A 17,386-nucleotide genomic window follows, 5' to 3' on the forward strand; every position below is an offset into this window, starting at 1 on the left:
CCCCTGCCTTAGGCTATTTCACTGTAATTTTCTGTGTGTAGCTGTGATACATTGTAAATTAGCGATCTGCATTTTTCACTTAGTTAACAATGAAAAAAAATCTGTCTCAGGTTCTCATGTTTCCAGTTTTAAAATAGTTTCATCCAATTTCTGAATCAGTTTAAGGGCCTTTTAAGAAAACCTGTGTGCAAACCTTCCTGAGGATGGAGCCCACTCTGTTTGGTGGAGAAGGGAGGAAAATTCGGTTTAGAATCAATTTCCTGGAAGGAAAGTGTGTTAAGCCAGCCCCATGTGCATCTGCCGTATTGTGCCCAACACTGAAGATGTCATTGGCTTTTCTTCTCTCCCCACAAGCAGAGAAACAGGTTTCGGCTCTGAGGCATCCAAGGGTTCCTGCTGGTGTTCATGTTGCCCCTGTTTAGTGAATGAAGAATGGAAGCAGGCTAAGGAAAAACTCCCTCTGGCTACTTGTTGTTGTTAGTTGCAAAGTCACGTCCGACCCATCGCAACCCCATGGACAATATTCCTCCAGGCTCTCCTGTCCTCCACCATCCCTTGGAGTCCACCCAAGCTCACACCCACTGCCCCAGTGACTCCATCTAGCCATCTCATCCTCTGCCATTCCCTTCTCCTTTTGCAGGCAATTGTTCCCAGCATCAGGGACTTCTCCAATGAGTTGTTCCTTCTCACTAGGTGGCCAATGTATTTGACTGGCTACTTGTAGATGACGATTTACTGTAGATGAGCATTGGCAGGATTCATTCACTCACATGTCAGGGTAAGGACACTCAACAGTGTCATCCATTTATAATCCTTCCATATTTTCCTAGCACTGGTTCCATCTCTTTTTTTCTGTGAGAATAATTTTGATTTAAGGAAGGAAGGATGGACAGTGTGATTGCTACAAGTATAGATGCTTTCAGTAGTATTCTTCAGTCTTTGGAAGAGACAAGGTTTTGACATGGACATGTGACTTATCCTTGCTCAGCTGCCACTGAGTATACTCTTTGTGGTAGGTACTATTTTCATCATCCCTTTAAGAAATCAGTCTTGGCCAGAGTGATCCTGTGGCCCCTGGAACATCTAGAGGGTCATGGGGTACTTCAGTTTCTCAGATCCAAGGTTAGCAAAAAGTGTTAACCTCAGAGCTGAGGAATCCATGCTCAGATTCCCAAGTTATCTCACCCCTTGTAGCAGGTGTGGAAAGAATACTCATGCCACTTCTCCTAGACCATAACACTGAACTCAAAGTAGGAATAAAGAGGCGTGGGGAGGGAAGGAGACTATGTCCATGTATGGATGTTGTTTGGAGGTTATTTTCTGCATGCCATAAATTAATTGAAGTGTTGTTGAACTTCTGAATAGCAACCTTCATAACAGTCAAATAAAAGATGGCATCTGAACCCTCCCTCAAAGGTCCAACATATTTAAACAGGGCTGCAAAATGTTCCTTTTACAACACAGGTCTATGTGGCTAGTTCAAAGGCAATTACTTTCCATTATCCTGGGAAGAGTTTGCTTTAGACAATTTACTATCTATAGCCAGTCATGTCTCTGCCGAGATGTCCTTCCCCCAAGGTCCAACTCTCTCAAGTTGCTGTTTCTTCCCCTCCCTGCTCATTATTTTAATTGTAGTTTATCTGAGATTGGAGGAGAGGTTAATTTGTCTTAATCACCTATATATTACTGTCCCCTTTGAAGTAAAGTAGAGGCAGCCTGACTCACTGCTTTATTAATTCTCTTTGCTGTAAAGTGTCAAGAAGTCAATAGTCATCCCGAACTACTCCATAATGAATTATGAATAGTGGATTCATTCAAAGAAACACAGAATGGGGCCAGGCACCAAAGCGCATTGGGAACACACATTCTTTGATAAGGAACATATCGTTTGTAATAAAAGGCACAGATGTTTGGTGTGCTCCAGCACTTTTCACTTTAATATGAGTATCATTTCACAGGAAAAAAGGAAGCAGGCTCAGGGACAAACTGCACTTTTCCACCACACCCCATGTAACAAAGCCCCAATGGCCCCTTATTCCTTGTCACACCTTTAGGAGGGACAGTCATGGTGGAAAAGGAACGGAAGGGATGGAACAACTTGCCCCTTTCCTGCCAGTCTGTTCTGTCCCTTTGTAACATTTTGTGTGTTTTTGTGTTCTGTATCTGCCCCGTTGGTGCCCACCCACGCCAACCTTGCAGCCAACCCTATTCAGCACGCTTAATATGTGACACTTTGAAGTCCATGAATATCTTATGGGATGCCTATTTTTCTGTAATGATTTTCATTCAAGGGCCAGGATGGAGCTACATCTGTGAGCTTGTGGGCTAGGAGGTGACTTTCTGTGCAGCAGTCTGCTTGTGAAGTGAGGGGATGCTTTCCCTCAGAGAGTACTTCACAGCAACCACTGCATTTTGGAGGTCTCGGAAACAGAGTGGGAGATTTTTATTTATTTTTAAATAGCATTCTTAATTTTTATAGGCATAACTATCATTCAAATAATTTTTAAATGAACAAACCTTTAGAACTGCATAGACAGCCAGAGAAAAAGATAAATACATAGAATTCTCTGCATAGACAGCCAGAGAAAAAGATAAATACATGGCAAATTATTTCTCTCACTCTTCTTTCTCCTAAGCTTCTCCTCTGTTCCAACCACCACTTAATCTTCTTTAATCTAAACAAACGCTGCTGCTTCTCTTCCACTTCTCCAAAACAAATGATTCTTGCTTTCTAGCTAACCATATAATACAGTGCTGCAATAACCCCAAAGTGGGTTCACTGACAAGTACTGAAAGAACCCATATTAAGTATGTATCTATACAGGGTTCCTTGGGACAGTTTTTAAAAACCCTCTTTGAAAATCAATCTTTTTCATAATCATTTCCAATGCAGCTATTCTTACTCCCCCATCTACAAGGCTAGTTTTGAATTTCATTATTTGGCAGAGGAGCCGTCCAACCTCTCATCCTGCCAGTCTTTCTGTTACACTTCCCAATCTTTGAATGAACCATATTTCTCCCATTCCTTTTATTGTTCTTTCAGCTCAGTGCCTTAATTTAACACCTAGCGAATATATTAGCATAAAGAAACAAAGAAGGCAGACTTAGAAATGCTCAAACAGAGTTGGGACCTAAAGAACTGTTTAGGCTCATTGTAAAGGGGCTGGGCCTGGTATTTGGTATTTTAGCATCTGACAATACCGTGTTACATATATCCTTAAGAGGCATAGACTTTGTAGAACTCTGCTGGTAGTCCATCCGGGCCAGAAACATTTTTATCTCTTTCCTGCATTAACCTGGGGACATCCTATGAAGCTGAACCCTGGAAGATCCAGGACAAAGAAAAGGGAGTACAATGGAATTTGCTACAATAACACGTCCACCAACATGGATGGTCATCAAAAACATGGAGGATAAGGCTGTTAAATGGGCACTAGACATGATGGCTACATATTATCTCCAATATTGGAAGCAGGATACTTCTGTATACCAGTTGCTGGGGAACATGAGCAGGAGGTGCTGTTTGCAGTCCTATCCTGTTTGTGGGTCTCCCACAGGAAGAATCCTGGAATACTGAGGCCTGTGATTTGATTCAACAAGGCTCTCCCCATGTTTGCATTACAAAGTGCAAACATTCCATTTCAAAAGGAAATTGCCAGTGAGGCACTGAGAAGGTCTGCTGATTGCAATAATGCAGTATCCCACCTCCGCTCCAGAAGTCCCTGTCTGAGATAAGCTAGACTCACTTGACTGTAGGTGATGGAATTCCAGGATGGAGACACGCTGGCAGGGAAGGAAAAGGCAGGAACTGGGGGGTGGGGGTTCTTCCTCTCCAGGAATATTTGAATCTGAGCCAGAGGGAAACACAGGTGTTCCCTCTCAGCAGTGTCAGGTTGCAGGCTAAGCCTATGTAGTGAGCTGCATATATGGAAGCATGGGCATATCCATCCAGTACCTGGTTAAAAGTCCAACCAGTATGCCAAAGAACTTGTTGATAAGCTCTAATTCAGCTTCTGCTCCATAGCCCATACCTGACCTCTTACCATTGCTACCTTGACTAGAGCTTTGTGTACAGCCTTGGACCAACCTCAGTACCAAACCTCTGCTACATTAATGAACTACTGACTGGTTTAATTGGACTTTGGACTGGATTTGGAATCTCTTTCTGCCTGTGCTTTGATATACCTTACTCTGGTATTTACAGATGCCTTGACTGATGGATTATTTGCTTCACTCTTTGTTGCTTATCTTGACAGTGAAGAGTAGGATGCATTTCCAGCTGTATCACAAGCTACTAATTGAAGTTGGTTACAAATCAAGACACCTGGCTGAATGTTCCCTTGAACTCATGGGAGCCAAGCCCTCCTTGAAGAAAAAGAATCAATCTATAGGATATGTAAGGGGTTCAGTTCTCAGAATCAGAATTCATTTCAGTGGTATATGATTAAAAAGGTTGAAATAGGCCAAAAAGGAAGAAAGGAGGGAGGGAGGGAATTGCACTAGAACTTATTCATTTGTTCTGTTTCTATATTACCCAATAGCCAAAGCTCTACCCAATAGCCACACATAGTGTAACAAATTCAGATATTCAGTTAATAACGGAGCAAATAGCAGTTGTTTTCCTCTGGGCAGGTCTCCTTTCTTTTTTTGGGGGGGGGGCAGGTTACAAGGAAAAAGAAAGAAGCATCAGACTCAATCACCCCCTCTGGCCCCAGCCTTCTCGAACTAGAAGCCTAGGCCTGCCTGTTTCTCCCCACCATCCGAGAGAATGGTCAGTGTGAATAGAGCCCCAGAAAACCCTCCACACAATCATGTTCAAAACTACACTACTGCAGCGGAAAAGCCTAGTTGTTAAGCAAGCCATTTCCCTTCCCAACATAAGTTTCAAGACTCCTAACAGCACCTGATATGAAATAGTACATCTCCTGAAAAGCTGAGCATACTAAAGGCCAGGTGGCAATTGCTTGGCTCCTGATGTAGGTTTTGTTCATGCACGGCAGGCAGAAGTCCTTGCAGGAAGCATATCCATGGAAGTGTAGAGATCAGTAAATATGCTACTGCCTGGCCCCTTTGTTCTCACTCAACATGTGTTTCTGCAAAGCGCAGAGATTAGAGCAGCCCCATTAAAAGCCTTGCAAGGTCCCTCCTTGGCTTCCATATCTCTCCATTGCTAAACTGAAAGGCTTCAGTGTTTCTGAGGAGAAATGGTCCATTTAGCGCTTCCTAAGCATCCCCATAAAGCAAAACAGTTACACTTCAGTTATAAAAACAAGAAACCTCATCCTCACACTGGCTTTTTGCCTTGCTTTCCTTGTGCTGAAAGGGTTTTTAAAAACCCTTTCATGAATATGCGAAGCCTGTGAGAAGACATGCTTGTCAAATAAGAAAACATTCAGATTGGGCTGGATTCATCAAGGTACAGCACAGAAGCTCACAAAAAGGCAAGTGGACTGAGCTGAGGGGTAGAGCAGGACCAAAAGGGCTTGTGGCGGCAACACAGGATGGGTTAGCCATGATTGGGTTGCCCAGTGCACATGGTGACCAGCCCAATTTCTGCCCTGCACTACCAATGCAAGCTCTTTCAGCTTGCACCTGTGGTTGCTCACCTCGTGCCCAAAAGGAGATCTCTTGACTCACCGCAGGGAGTGACCTCTCCTCTACATTCTGCTGCCCTGAACTTGGAGTGGTGATGCAGAGTAGAGATCGGAAAGGCCTCTGGTAGCCATCCTCAAGTGCCAAAATCCCCCATGGGTCATGCAAACTCTACAAAAATCTGCTGCCAAACACAAGAAGATCCAATGGCTACTAACCATGCCTGGGTTCATGCAACACAACACGCAACCATTGGTGCTATTGTTAGTTGTTTGCTGTGTCATGCAAACCTAAACACCAACTTGGTTCATTGAGTATGTAAACTGTCCTAGGAGTCTTTTTGGATGAGGAACAGCACAAAATAGTTCAAATCAATGCATCAGAGAATAAGAACAAATAAAAAGTTACTCTGAGAAAACCCTATGTCTTCCCTGGGAGCCAAGAGCCACCCTCGCTGAGCAATTCTAGCTGTGGTGCACAGGCGGCTCTCACACAGCAATTTCGAGAAGCAGAGTGCTGTGTGATTTCTTCCCCCGCAATAATTGGTCCCCTGAGAAATGGCCACATTTCCTGTTAATTTGACTGAAATCAATGTTTGAAAAATACATTCATAAACGTATGTGTGGAAAAGCACTGAAGAAATGCAAAGTGTTGCCTTTAACTAGTAAAAGCTGCCATGTGTTTGCACCCTTCCGTCAGTATTTGCATTTCCTTTTCGTTCCATTTCAGAATGCATCAAGTTAAGGTCTGCAATAATCTGGTGTGTGTGTGTGTGTGTGTAGGTGAGGCATATATAGAGGTTGATGTTATTGAATGCAAAAAGGGTTATCATTCAATCAACATCTCCCATAAAATGCTGTGTCACCAAGTACTGCAATAGTTATTGTAGAGAGGACCAGATAGATTGAGGACTTTAAGTGGCAAGACCAAATAATTAGGGAGCAAGCCTGCATGCCCTGAGTTCATTTCATCTCTATTTATTATATTTTGATACTGCCCAATAGCCAAAGGTCTCTGGGTAGTTTGCAAGGATTAAAAAATACAAGAGACATACAAAAATGTAAGATTACACAACACACAGAGATCTAAAAATAATTGCACCAAGCAACAAGAAAAAAATCTAGGAACTGATTATAATCTTGTGCTATGTTGCTGAATACCTGAGGGGAAAAAAGGTCTCTATTCTGTACCAGGAAGATAATAATGTTGATGTCAGACAAACCAATAAAGATGAAAAGGAGTTCTCACAGTGGAGAGAGGAACAATAACCTGTGTCAGTGGTTGAAAGTGATTAGAAAGAGGAAAGGCTTCCCAATATGTATAGCTGGGGCCTCTAACATAATTCCTATAATGGCCATGGGCACCTCTTCTGATGCTCACCAGGCTCCTTGGGCACTTCTGATTTTTGGTTTTTTTCTTAAAGTGTTTTGTTCTGCCTTCTGGTGCCACCATTATTTGGATTGAAAGGAGGTGTTTTGTGTTCCAGAGCTCCAACTCCAGCTTTGCTTTGCACCAAGGCTCTTGGCCTAGTTACTTTTATTTTGCTTTCACCTCATCGCCTTCTGCAAAGTAAATTGTGGCTGCCATTTTATGAGGGGGCAAGCCCATGGCAACCATTTGTGAGAGGAGCCATGACACTTTCTCACAATTCTAAATATATCTTCTCATCCAAAACATATGAGGACTTTGAAATACACACTCCGCTCATTGTTTCATTTATTTTTTCCTAGGGCTAGGCCTATTTTTTTCATTTTTATACCACCCAATTGCTGAGGCTTTCCAGGTAGTTAACAAAAGTAAAAATTGAAGAAAAGTTAAAAACACACACACAATTTAAAAGCACACAACAGTAATAGCAAAAACTATGATTCAGCATAGAAGCCTAGCATAGAAGCCTGTACAGAATAAAAATAAAATACATAAAAACAACATTTAAAAGTTAAACCATTAAAATATTGGGAAAATAAAAAGGTCTGCACCTGGTGCCAAAAAGAATGCAAATTAGGTGCCACATAGACCATTTTGGGGAGCGCTTTCCAAAACTAGGGTACCATTACCAAAAAGGCCCTCTTCCTGGCAGCTACCCATCTCACTTCTTTTGGAAGGACCCCCTGATAAGATGATCAGGTAGGTACATATTTATCCTCACAACAACCCTGTGAGGTAGGCTATGCTAAGAATTACTGGGCCAAACGTTAACTAATGATTTAACTTGTGAGCTAGGGATGTGAACCTGAATCTCCCTAGTCTTGGACCGATGGGACATCACACAACCATCTAACCATCACACCACCTTTGGCTTTCTTGCACAGTTTTCACTTGCAGGCATAGAAGTGTTTAAAAACTTGGAAACAAAACACATTTGACCAGAGATAAGGGGGAAGCAAAAAGATATATGCACAGGTTTCCAGTCCTCATGGGGCATAATGGCTCTGTCTATTCTAAACCAGCAGTGAGAAGCACCCTTTGCTTAAAGGGATTTCTACTTACAGCTAGAAGTGTGGCTATAAGAATATTATAATATTTTTTTAACCCAGGTGCATTGCACATTTGTAATAGTTGGGTGTGTAGGACATATGTTGGCTATAGGAATATAAATGGCTTTGTTTCTGCTAACAAAAAACACCATTTTGGAAAAGCCCCCACCTCTTTTTTTTAAAATAAATGTCCAGATAGAAGAGTTTCTTTTATTTAAACAACATTATTTTTATTCCCAGGAATGGGGGCAGGAGGGCAAAAATAATCTTTTTTACCACCACCAGCAGGTCTTTCAAAAAACTCTAAAACTAGATTCCACAAAAGACTTTAAAACAAGAAGGATAAAGTACCAGAGCTGAAAAAGGAGTTTTTTCAGGTGAAACTGCCTGACCTCTGAAAAGGCAATGGTCACAGAAGTCCCTAGCCTCAGACAGCAGGGAGGTTTATGAAGTATTTAGCTTCATTTTTTGCATGGGAAGATTGGCAATTCTTCCCAACTCAAAGCAAAACTGCAAGGCTGACATTTGTGGCTACCCAGTAAAGAAGACGCTGATGTGCTATATTATATAAGCCAGGTTCTTTTCCCGAGATGTAGGCAACTAGTTCTTCTGATATTTATCCCTATTTGCTTCTTTAATGGTGTAGTCCAATGCCTGTTATATATTAATCCCTAAACTGCCAACATGCCCCATTATGTTTTGGAGAAAAATATAGCTGCCTGGGGCATGATGGGAGTTATAGGCCTTTCTTGTCTAGCATAGCTTCACTTCTTAAAAGCCTGACACACATAATCACATTTGGGAAGGAAAATCTCTAACTAGAACATTTTCATCGACAGAATTAATGTAGCATGCATCTCCTCACCTGTAATCTTATCACATGATGGTCTTTTCGTAAGAACTGTTTTTAGCAAACCTTACATCAGCCCAGTAAGATAGGCCTGTATCATTTGCTCTTCTGCTGCACTGCTGCAATGGTTGAGTCTGAAAGATCATGACTTGCCTCGGGAGACCAAGTGAGGTCTTGGCTGAAGCGGTATTTCAATACAGGACCCCGGGAGTGTGGCAGAGCAAAGCCAGCTTGCTCAGGAATGCAGTGCTGTCACCGATTTATTTAGCAGGGGCACTGACTTCACCCAGTATTTTTCTCCCAGAATCCCCATTCCCTCTGAATTTAGCTGCAGTCCTTGCAGTTGCTGGGGTGGTTGAGGGGATAAATGTAATACAAAGTCTTTGGGAGTGGTTTGTTCTTGAATGGGCAATGAACAGTTGCCTGAATTTTTGGACTTTCCTTGAGGGCAGAGCTGCACGGACTCTTCAGCTGTGGAGCAACCACATTTCACAATCCATACTACACCACCTGGGGATGGCTGAGCAGGTCTGGCCCAAGACATTTTGCTGCCTGAGGTAGACAAGATGTCACACTCAGTTCCCATTGCACACACACAGATGCTTACCAGGCTAGTAACTGAATGGACTAGAGATATGAGAGCATCCTCCAGTGTACCTGAGAGCAGCAGGTGAGCCGCAGGGGAAAGATCCAGAGCACATGCTTTGCCTGCTCCTTGCTCCTCAGCATCAATGGCCTGAATTGGTGCTCTCAATCTGGGAAGAGTCACAGTGATTTATTCCCCCACCCTGCATGTGTGCCAGTTGGGAGCTACCTAATTAGCCAACTTATCCCCACCAGGAGCAAGTTTTGGTGACACCCAAACCCATTGAGTGTGACTAAAGAGATTTACAATCCATCCTGAAACCTTTGGCATGTTCTAGAGCTGCTGGGTGGTGTTCATGAACCACCCAGGCCATGGAGAGGGTAATTATGCCAATCCAGCAACACGTAAGTGGCACGTCCTCCATGGAGGTGCATCTGGGTCTCTGGGTCATGAAGGACACCTGCCACTCTCAGCCCCTCATCCACACCAGCTCCCAACATGTTCTCAGCTGACTTCGGGACAGCTAAATCACTTTACAGTGGTAGCAGTTCCTCGCCTCAAAAAGTGTTCGGTGAATGCAAATATATACTTATCGGAGTGGTCTTGTGCAAGTCTGACGTATGGAGTAGGCAGAGACACTTCAGCAAGATTTGCCAGCAGTGTGAAAGAATCTTTGCTCTGTCATGTATCTTTTCTTATTTTCTCATGGCATTTTCTTAGACCTTCCTTGAGATAAAGCTAACAGCAGGATCTTGCAGCCCTTCCTTGTCCTCTTTGTTGTTTGGTAGGGTATTATATTATTTTATCTTTATGTAATTTGTCTGGAAAATATTTGTTCTTGGGTGAATTAAAAATATTATAAATAAGGCTGCAGTTCTAGACATGTTTAGACAGAAAAGTCCTAGAAGTTCCAGCATGTCCCAGCCAGCATGGGAGCTGCAGCATTTTTTTCTGTCTAAACATGCATAGGATTGTGCCCTGAATAAAGTAAACAATACATCAAATTATTATTAGTAATAAAAACAGAACATTAGTCTTCCTGCTCCATTAAAGAAGCACCTCTGTTCTCAGAGCAGCAGCATCCCTAGGTGTAGATCTGCTTGTAGTGATTCTGAATTATTCTGTCTTTCTCTGCTATCCCCTGACTAATGGCTTGACATAATGACAAGTAAACACCTTTATTAATAATATATAACAGCGATAATTAAGAATGAAATATTCCAGCTGTGCCAGCTAATTTTTTTTTAATCATTCATCAAAGCCACATGATGCAGCATTAAATCATGTCTCACACTACCTACAGAGAGAGAGAGAGAGAGAGGGAGGTACATTGTTGACTTCTTTCCATTATTCCCTACCACAGGATAAAAAAGAAACTTAAAGGAAGGCCACTGGTCCATTTATCCCAGCATTGTAACCCAAACATCTGATTGCAAATGACAAAGGCTGAAGGGCAAATTAACTAAGCCACCGAGATGCTGGTGAGATCAGACACACACTCCCTTGATGAAAGCCGTGCTATGGGAGTGAATGTTTACCATGCATTGCTTTAAAGCAAGGGTGCAGCACTGCACACTCCCTGGGGCTCCCCTTCCAGCCTTTGGGGAGGGGTTCCAGATAGTCTCACCTCCTTTCCCCTAAGAATATGTAGTTGAAGGGTTTGTGTGGCTTTTGTGCAATTTCTCCCCATTAGAAATATTGAACTGCCTCCCCAAAAACTTCATTCCGAGCAGTTAGAGCTTTAAGGCACAATATGGTGGCTTGCTTGTTTTTGTATTTTTGCTCCCACTCCCTTTCGCTTCCAGAGTAGTCTTTGGGGTGAACAACATTCTGCGCCCTTGTTTCTTAGGATGGAAATAAGTTGCAGAACTTGCCCTGAATGCTTTTGCATGTAATGTAACCTCATAAGGTGAATGGGTGCTTCCAAATGGAACTCTCCTAGTACTACAGATCCAAAGTACTACTTTTAGTTATTTATTTTGACAAGGAAGCATGAAAAATGATGGGAAAACACACTAAGAATACATATTGAAGTCAGTGTAATATTCAGTGAACGAGGCAAGGCAATTGCACAAAAGCCTTATCTGATTATATGACTAAAAGCCTCAGCATTACCCAGTTTGGTGACCTTCAAATGATTTGGACTTCAACTCGCATCAGCCCAAGCCAGAATGGTCAATGCTGTTGAGTTGTAGTCTAAAACATCTGGATGGCACCAAGTTGTAAAAAAATTAGCAGTGAATAGTCTCAGGCTGCAATGCAATGCACACTTCCCTGTGAATAGGACCCATGGAATTCAGTGAGCCTTACTTTTGAGTATATATATATATAAAGGATTCTGCTATTGCTCTAATAACACAGCCTTTACTCATTTGCTGTTTATCCTTCTTGGAAAGCTATTGCTCGCTCTTCTCCCATCCATGCTTCTTCACTAGTCTTCTCCCTCTCCTCTCTTCTTCCTACTGTCCCACTCCGCATGCTATCTGAACAAATGAGGATATAAATTGATGTTGGGGTTGAGGTTAAGCTTCAGGACAGAGTTAGGAAAATCTGGCTACCTCTATGTCTATGGATGCTTGAAACTAGCTTTGGCTGGAGAGAAAGAGTGAGCATTCCAAAGAAAATCCTGAGTTCTGCCTTTGAGCATTATTTCTGAATAACTCTGGATTATAGGAGTTGGGGTTGTGTTTCTATTCCAGGTTAGAGTGAACTTTGGGAAAACCTGGGGCCCTAAACTGAGCAAAAAAAAGCAAGTAGTCACCAAGAATATATTGAATACTAGCATTCTTTATGTTTGCTGACTGTAAATGGATTTTAAATGCATTTTATGGGTGAGAGTAAAGTTCAACTGTGGGTGAGGACAACCAGTGTTGTGCTGCATGTAAAAGCAGCTAACAGCAGCCTAGACTTAACAAATTAAGTAAGAGTTCAACTAGAGCACCACACATCTTCCCACACTGCATATTATATCCATCTGTATGCATTACACCTGGGTGTTAACACTGGAAATAACATATGGTCAAGGTGAGGTTGCTAGCCCCCAAACGAGCTTTGATTGAGGAGAAACAGTGAGCAGTAAATAAATCTATGGCTTCTGCCTCTGAGTCTGATTTCAAAATGACATTGGATTCTGTCTGGATTTGCTGTCTGGATCAAGCATCAGCTCTGCATTCGTGTTTTCGTTCAGTTAGAATAAGGAAAACCAGGGTCCACCTGCATGTAGATAAACCAGAAAAAAAGTTGCATTGAACAAATTAAGAGCAAAATAAAACAATGACACTCTGAGCCTTCCCTTGGTGCATGTTTTCTCCACTCATAGTCAATATACTGACATGTCTCTTTGGGGATAATGCTCAGCTTAGAGTTAGGAAAACCTGGGCCCTTCTGCTGGACCTGGAACTAGATTCAGTTGGGAAGACTGAGTAGTCAAGAGGACATCCACAATTCCGAACAATGCCTCACGGTAACTGCATGGCATTGTAACTTACCTAGTGTCCTGGGCTCACACATTCGTGCAGCTTCTCTGCAGGCATTGACTCCATGCTTTTCCATCTTCCCACCAAGTAGCAGCATGTATCTCATCAGCCCCCTGCAGCTTAGAATTAATCCCAGCATGCACTGCTCCTGCCTCCTTTATCTACCTCTCCCTCACTGGCCCACTCGCTCCGCTGGGTGTGACTGCAGCTGGCTGCTCCTGCTGCTTTTTTGGCGGCTTAGTGAAACAACCACCTCCGTGCTTGCATAGTGCTGTTGCTCCAGAGTAGCACTGCAGGAGTGCTGCCACTGCCGCTAAATGTCACACGTAAGCACACACCCCTACACGCCCACCTCTAAGACCCCTTCCTACATGTGTGTCCATGCGCCCCCGCTATGTGCAAGCCTCATGCATGCTGGAGGCTCTAAGGGGAAACCGATGGAAGGTAAACAAGAAACCTCTCTCTTATGCTGTTTCCTGGACGTTAGGCTGAGTTCAAGGTGCAGATTAGGGTTAACGTTAGGATTAGGGTTGAGAAATGCAGACTCCCTTTGCAAGTGCCTCTGCCTTGAAACAACCTAGACTGAGTAAACAAACTCAGTCAATGGGAAGTCCCAGCACATGCCATTTCTTTAGGACGCCCAAATGTGTAGAGATTCTATCTTAGTTTTTGGATTAGGGTTAGAGCTGGATTTAGCATTAACCTTAGATTACAGTTGGGAAACCTGGGCTTGGTCTGCATATACCTGGGCCTGGCAACAATCTAGGCTGAGCAAACAAACTAAGCAGTCCATATGAGCACCTGACATGCTCCCTTTCTACATATATTCTGAATGTATAGGGATTAACTCTGAGTCTCAGAGTTGAGGGGATGCCTCAGGTTAAGGTAAGAGTTTGGTTTAGAGGAAGCACAGTCCACTGGCAAGAATATTGAACCAAAAATGGATATACCTTGAGCAAATTCATCAGAAACACAGTGAGACTTCCTTTGGCACATGCTGTCTCCATTTCTAATTGTATTTTAAAATTCTTTTTACTGAAGCTTTACAATGTATGTGAACATAAATGTTTAGAGAGTACATCCTTATATTCTCTCCATAAATAAATTCATAAAGGGGGGGATTAAATGAAATGTTGGAAGAATGAAAGAACAGCCTTCATAGTTAATATGAAATCAGATCAATGAAACCAGATTAATGAAAGAAATCAGAGCATTGGGGAAATATTATGTTTCCTTGTTAAAAAGAGAGAAAATTGGCTTTGTGACTTTCCATTCAAAATGCTTTAAGTGTCAAAGGCTTGGTGTGTTCAAATGTCTCCATGAAAGAGATGTGCAAACGATGGTCTGAGGCAAGACTGTGTCTCCGCAACCAAGGTAACTGGTAGCAGCCATAAAAACAGAGAGAGAACACTCTCCTGCCCACTAATCAGCCCCTCTCTCTGCTCATTTTAATTAAGGAAGTGCTGCCCAGCACATTGACACTTGCCAAAAAAGGAAGAAGCAGGAGGGCAATCATTAATCAAATCACTTCCATGTAAAAGGAGAGAGAAAGCAAGTTCCTTTTTTCTATGCAATATAATAGCTACACATTTTGATAAGCAGTTTTTTAGAAAATTATTTTTATAAATCCTCACTCCAAAAGACCAACATCTTTCTTACTTATACTGGGAGGGTGGTGGTTGTGATGGGATTATGCTTGTACTACTACTACTACTACTACTACTACTACTACTACTATATATATATATATATATATATATATATATATATATATATATATATTACATTAGATATATAGTACATTAGATATATTGTGTGTGCGTATGTGTATTGCATTAGAAAACTTTGTATTAGAAAAAGAGTATGCCAGAAAATGTTAACAGGAAGGTTCAATTCTGCATTCTTTAATATTCAGATCAACTCATTGGTAAAATCCAGGATACAATGTGCTGAAATCAACTTTAAGTAGAAACATGGCCGTTCAGACAAGCCCAGATCTAGCAAGGGAGAAACAGCAATGAATGTGAGCTATTGTACACTGAGATCCTGGCAAGCTGCTGCTGATTGGTTGTCAATACTGGGCTATAGGGATATGGTCTGACCCATAATATTCACTATGCTGTGACTAGATCCAAAGGAACAGTGTGGACAATGAGGTTAGATACACAGTTCCCACAAGACGCTCAGGCAGTCTCCAGCCAGCACCCATGTTTTATAAACATGGAAGTCAACAGGACTTCTTGTCTAGGGTGAGATTTGGCCACATAACTAGCAAGTTTGTAGCTTTTCTCATGCCTATTTCCTAAATCATGGGTGAACAACCTCATGTGAAAGGTAAAGGATGAATGAAGGTAGAATGAATATGCAGCTGATGTTTGCAGGAACCCATACAAATGTTGGCCGAGTGCCCCTTGCCTACCCTGAATCCTCACCTAGTGGGAGAAGGTGCTGGGCAGACAGAGTCAGTAGCAGCAACTTTCTGGACCATGCATGGAGTGGATAATTTACTCAATTCATCAGATGCAGACCTAATGACACTAGGGGGTGTCATTCTGTCTTTACTGTCAGTTGTGCCACAGAACGACGGAAGGGGTGGTCATCTAGCCCACCAACTGAACTCAGCTGCCCATCAGTCCCCTTAGGAATTTAGCCTGATAAAATGCCTTTTCAATTAAGCATTGTGACAGCATGCTGCACACAAGTGGTCTCACATAAAACGCTTCAAATTATTGTTTATGAGCTCATCTACACGATGCTATCACAAAACCATGAAAACATCCTGAGCGGACTCTGACTAGAATCCTGATTAGTTTTGCATGTGATTGCAAAGAATGGCCCAACTCAGCCCTACCTAATCCTGAGTTGCTACTAGTACCCCTAATGTTTTCACATGATAGCCCTCCACATCTAGTCAGTGCACTGGACAGGTTATGAACATGACTGTGTGAAAGCACACTGTAACCCATTGAGCTTGCCCACAGGGAGTCTCCATTTGGGGTTCCACCACAGGGACAGCAGATTTGTGTCTCATTCTGACTCACCCAGAAACTTTACTGAAGTCATGAGTGTACCTATTCCTACTATATACATATGGCAGATAACCAGACTAACTTTTAAGTCAAAACTATTCAAAAATAGTAATAAATTAGCATGGTCTGCCTTTCAATAAAATTTTTTGCTACAAGAGCTTTTTGTTGCAACAGATTTTAAAGGCTGGTACTAAATATTAGAAATCTGAATTTTAAGCAGAGCTTGCAATCCATGTTGCCTCTTGCTTTCACATCACATCATGCCAGTATTGTTAACAAAGCAGGTCATGAACTAAGGACGTGGGATACAGCAGCCTTACTGAAGCAAAGAAGTTCTGGGTCTGGTCAATGCCTGGATGTGAGATTGCCTAGAAACCCTATGTAACCATTTACCCTTCCATTTACTGCATGAAAAGTAAAAAGTAGGCTAAAAATAAAATAAATGTGCTTTATTAGTTTATTAAATACACATGTAAACATTGAAAAACATTGTGTACCCCTTATTTTCAAGATTAAAACAAAATCTGGGTGTGCATTTCCTGATATGTTGCCTTTGTCAAACCTGGGAAAGATAGAATTCTCAGTATATAGGAAGCACAATCAAAGCAGGACATATTTTGGTTAAGTGTATGGACAGCTTGGCAAAAAGCTTTGAGAGAGCCACACGTTTTGGGATGTAAGGGCTCATAGCTAACACCACCATCACTGCAATCACCACTACCCTCATTGCTACTTATTATAAATGGAAAAGCAACGGAAGCCATGGAGACCTGAAGCTGAAATCTTAAACTTGCTTGCTGGAGTGCAAATCTCACTGAAATTGGAAGGAAGCAATGCCTGAGGAAATACTTTTAGGATTATGCTGTAAATTTATTAACAAAATAAAGTCATTTATTTTCAAATATATGACTCAAAATGTTTGCTGGGGTTCCCCTCTTCAGAAAATCAATTTTGGCAATAGTCAATAGAGCCGTGGAGGTGGCAGGCAGACTTACCCATACAAAGAAGAACCAGTGTCTCCAAACAGTTTTAAAAAATAAAATGAAGACAAAAACGCATTGTATTCTCTCAACAGCTGTTAAATGACCCAGAGAGATAAATGAAGTCTTGATTGTGAGTACTCTGTACCTAGCCCTTTTCAGATTAACGTTATTGTCCTGGGAATGTGAGTTTATGTTAGAACTCATTGGCGTCTGAAGTGGTGCAATTGCAAAGCAATTTGCAGTGCAGGTAATTCACAACTGTTTCCCTTTGTAACATCTTTGTAAGAAAAGCCCAAAAGAGCAACTTAAGCTGTAGAGTTGTTATGTATCTTATTCTCAGTAGGCTCCAGTATACTCCAACATCTTTTTGCACAAGGCTTGACCAAATGAGTT

General features: G+C 42.0%; 1 protein-coding gene across 2 annotated transcripts in view; it reads right to left on the bottom strand.

The window, feature by feature from the left end:
• Window positions 1-205: 205 nt before the first annotated feature.
• Window positions 206-17,386, bottom strand: part of FARS2 (phenylalanyl-tRNA synthetase 2, mitochondrial) — a 296,018-nt gene continuing 278,837 nt past the window's right edge. Inside the window, exon 8 of one of the 2 annotated variants that reach the window (XM_044454809.1) lies at window positions 206-414. In XM_044454809.1, coding sequence (XP_044310744.1) covers window positions 327-414 — 88 coding nt within the window. In that variant the 3' untranslated portion in view covers window positions 206-326. Of the gene's footprint in view, window positions 415-10,667; window positions 12,719-17,386 lie in introns of those variants that run through there. The other variant, XM_044454810.1, reaches the window with a different exon arrangement.

The sequence above is a fragment of the Varanus komodoensis genome, unplaced genomic scaffold, assembly GCF_004798865.1.
Source record: "Varanus komodoensis strain SLA01 unplaced genomic scaffold, ASM479886v1 scaffold8, whole genome shotgun sequence".
In the NCBI taxonomy this organism is placed as follows: Eukaryota; Metazoa; Chordata; class Lepidosauria; order Squamata; family Varanidae; genus Varanus; species Varanus komodoensis.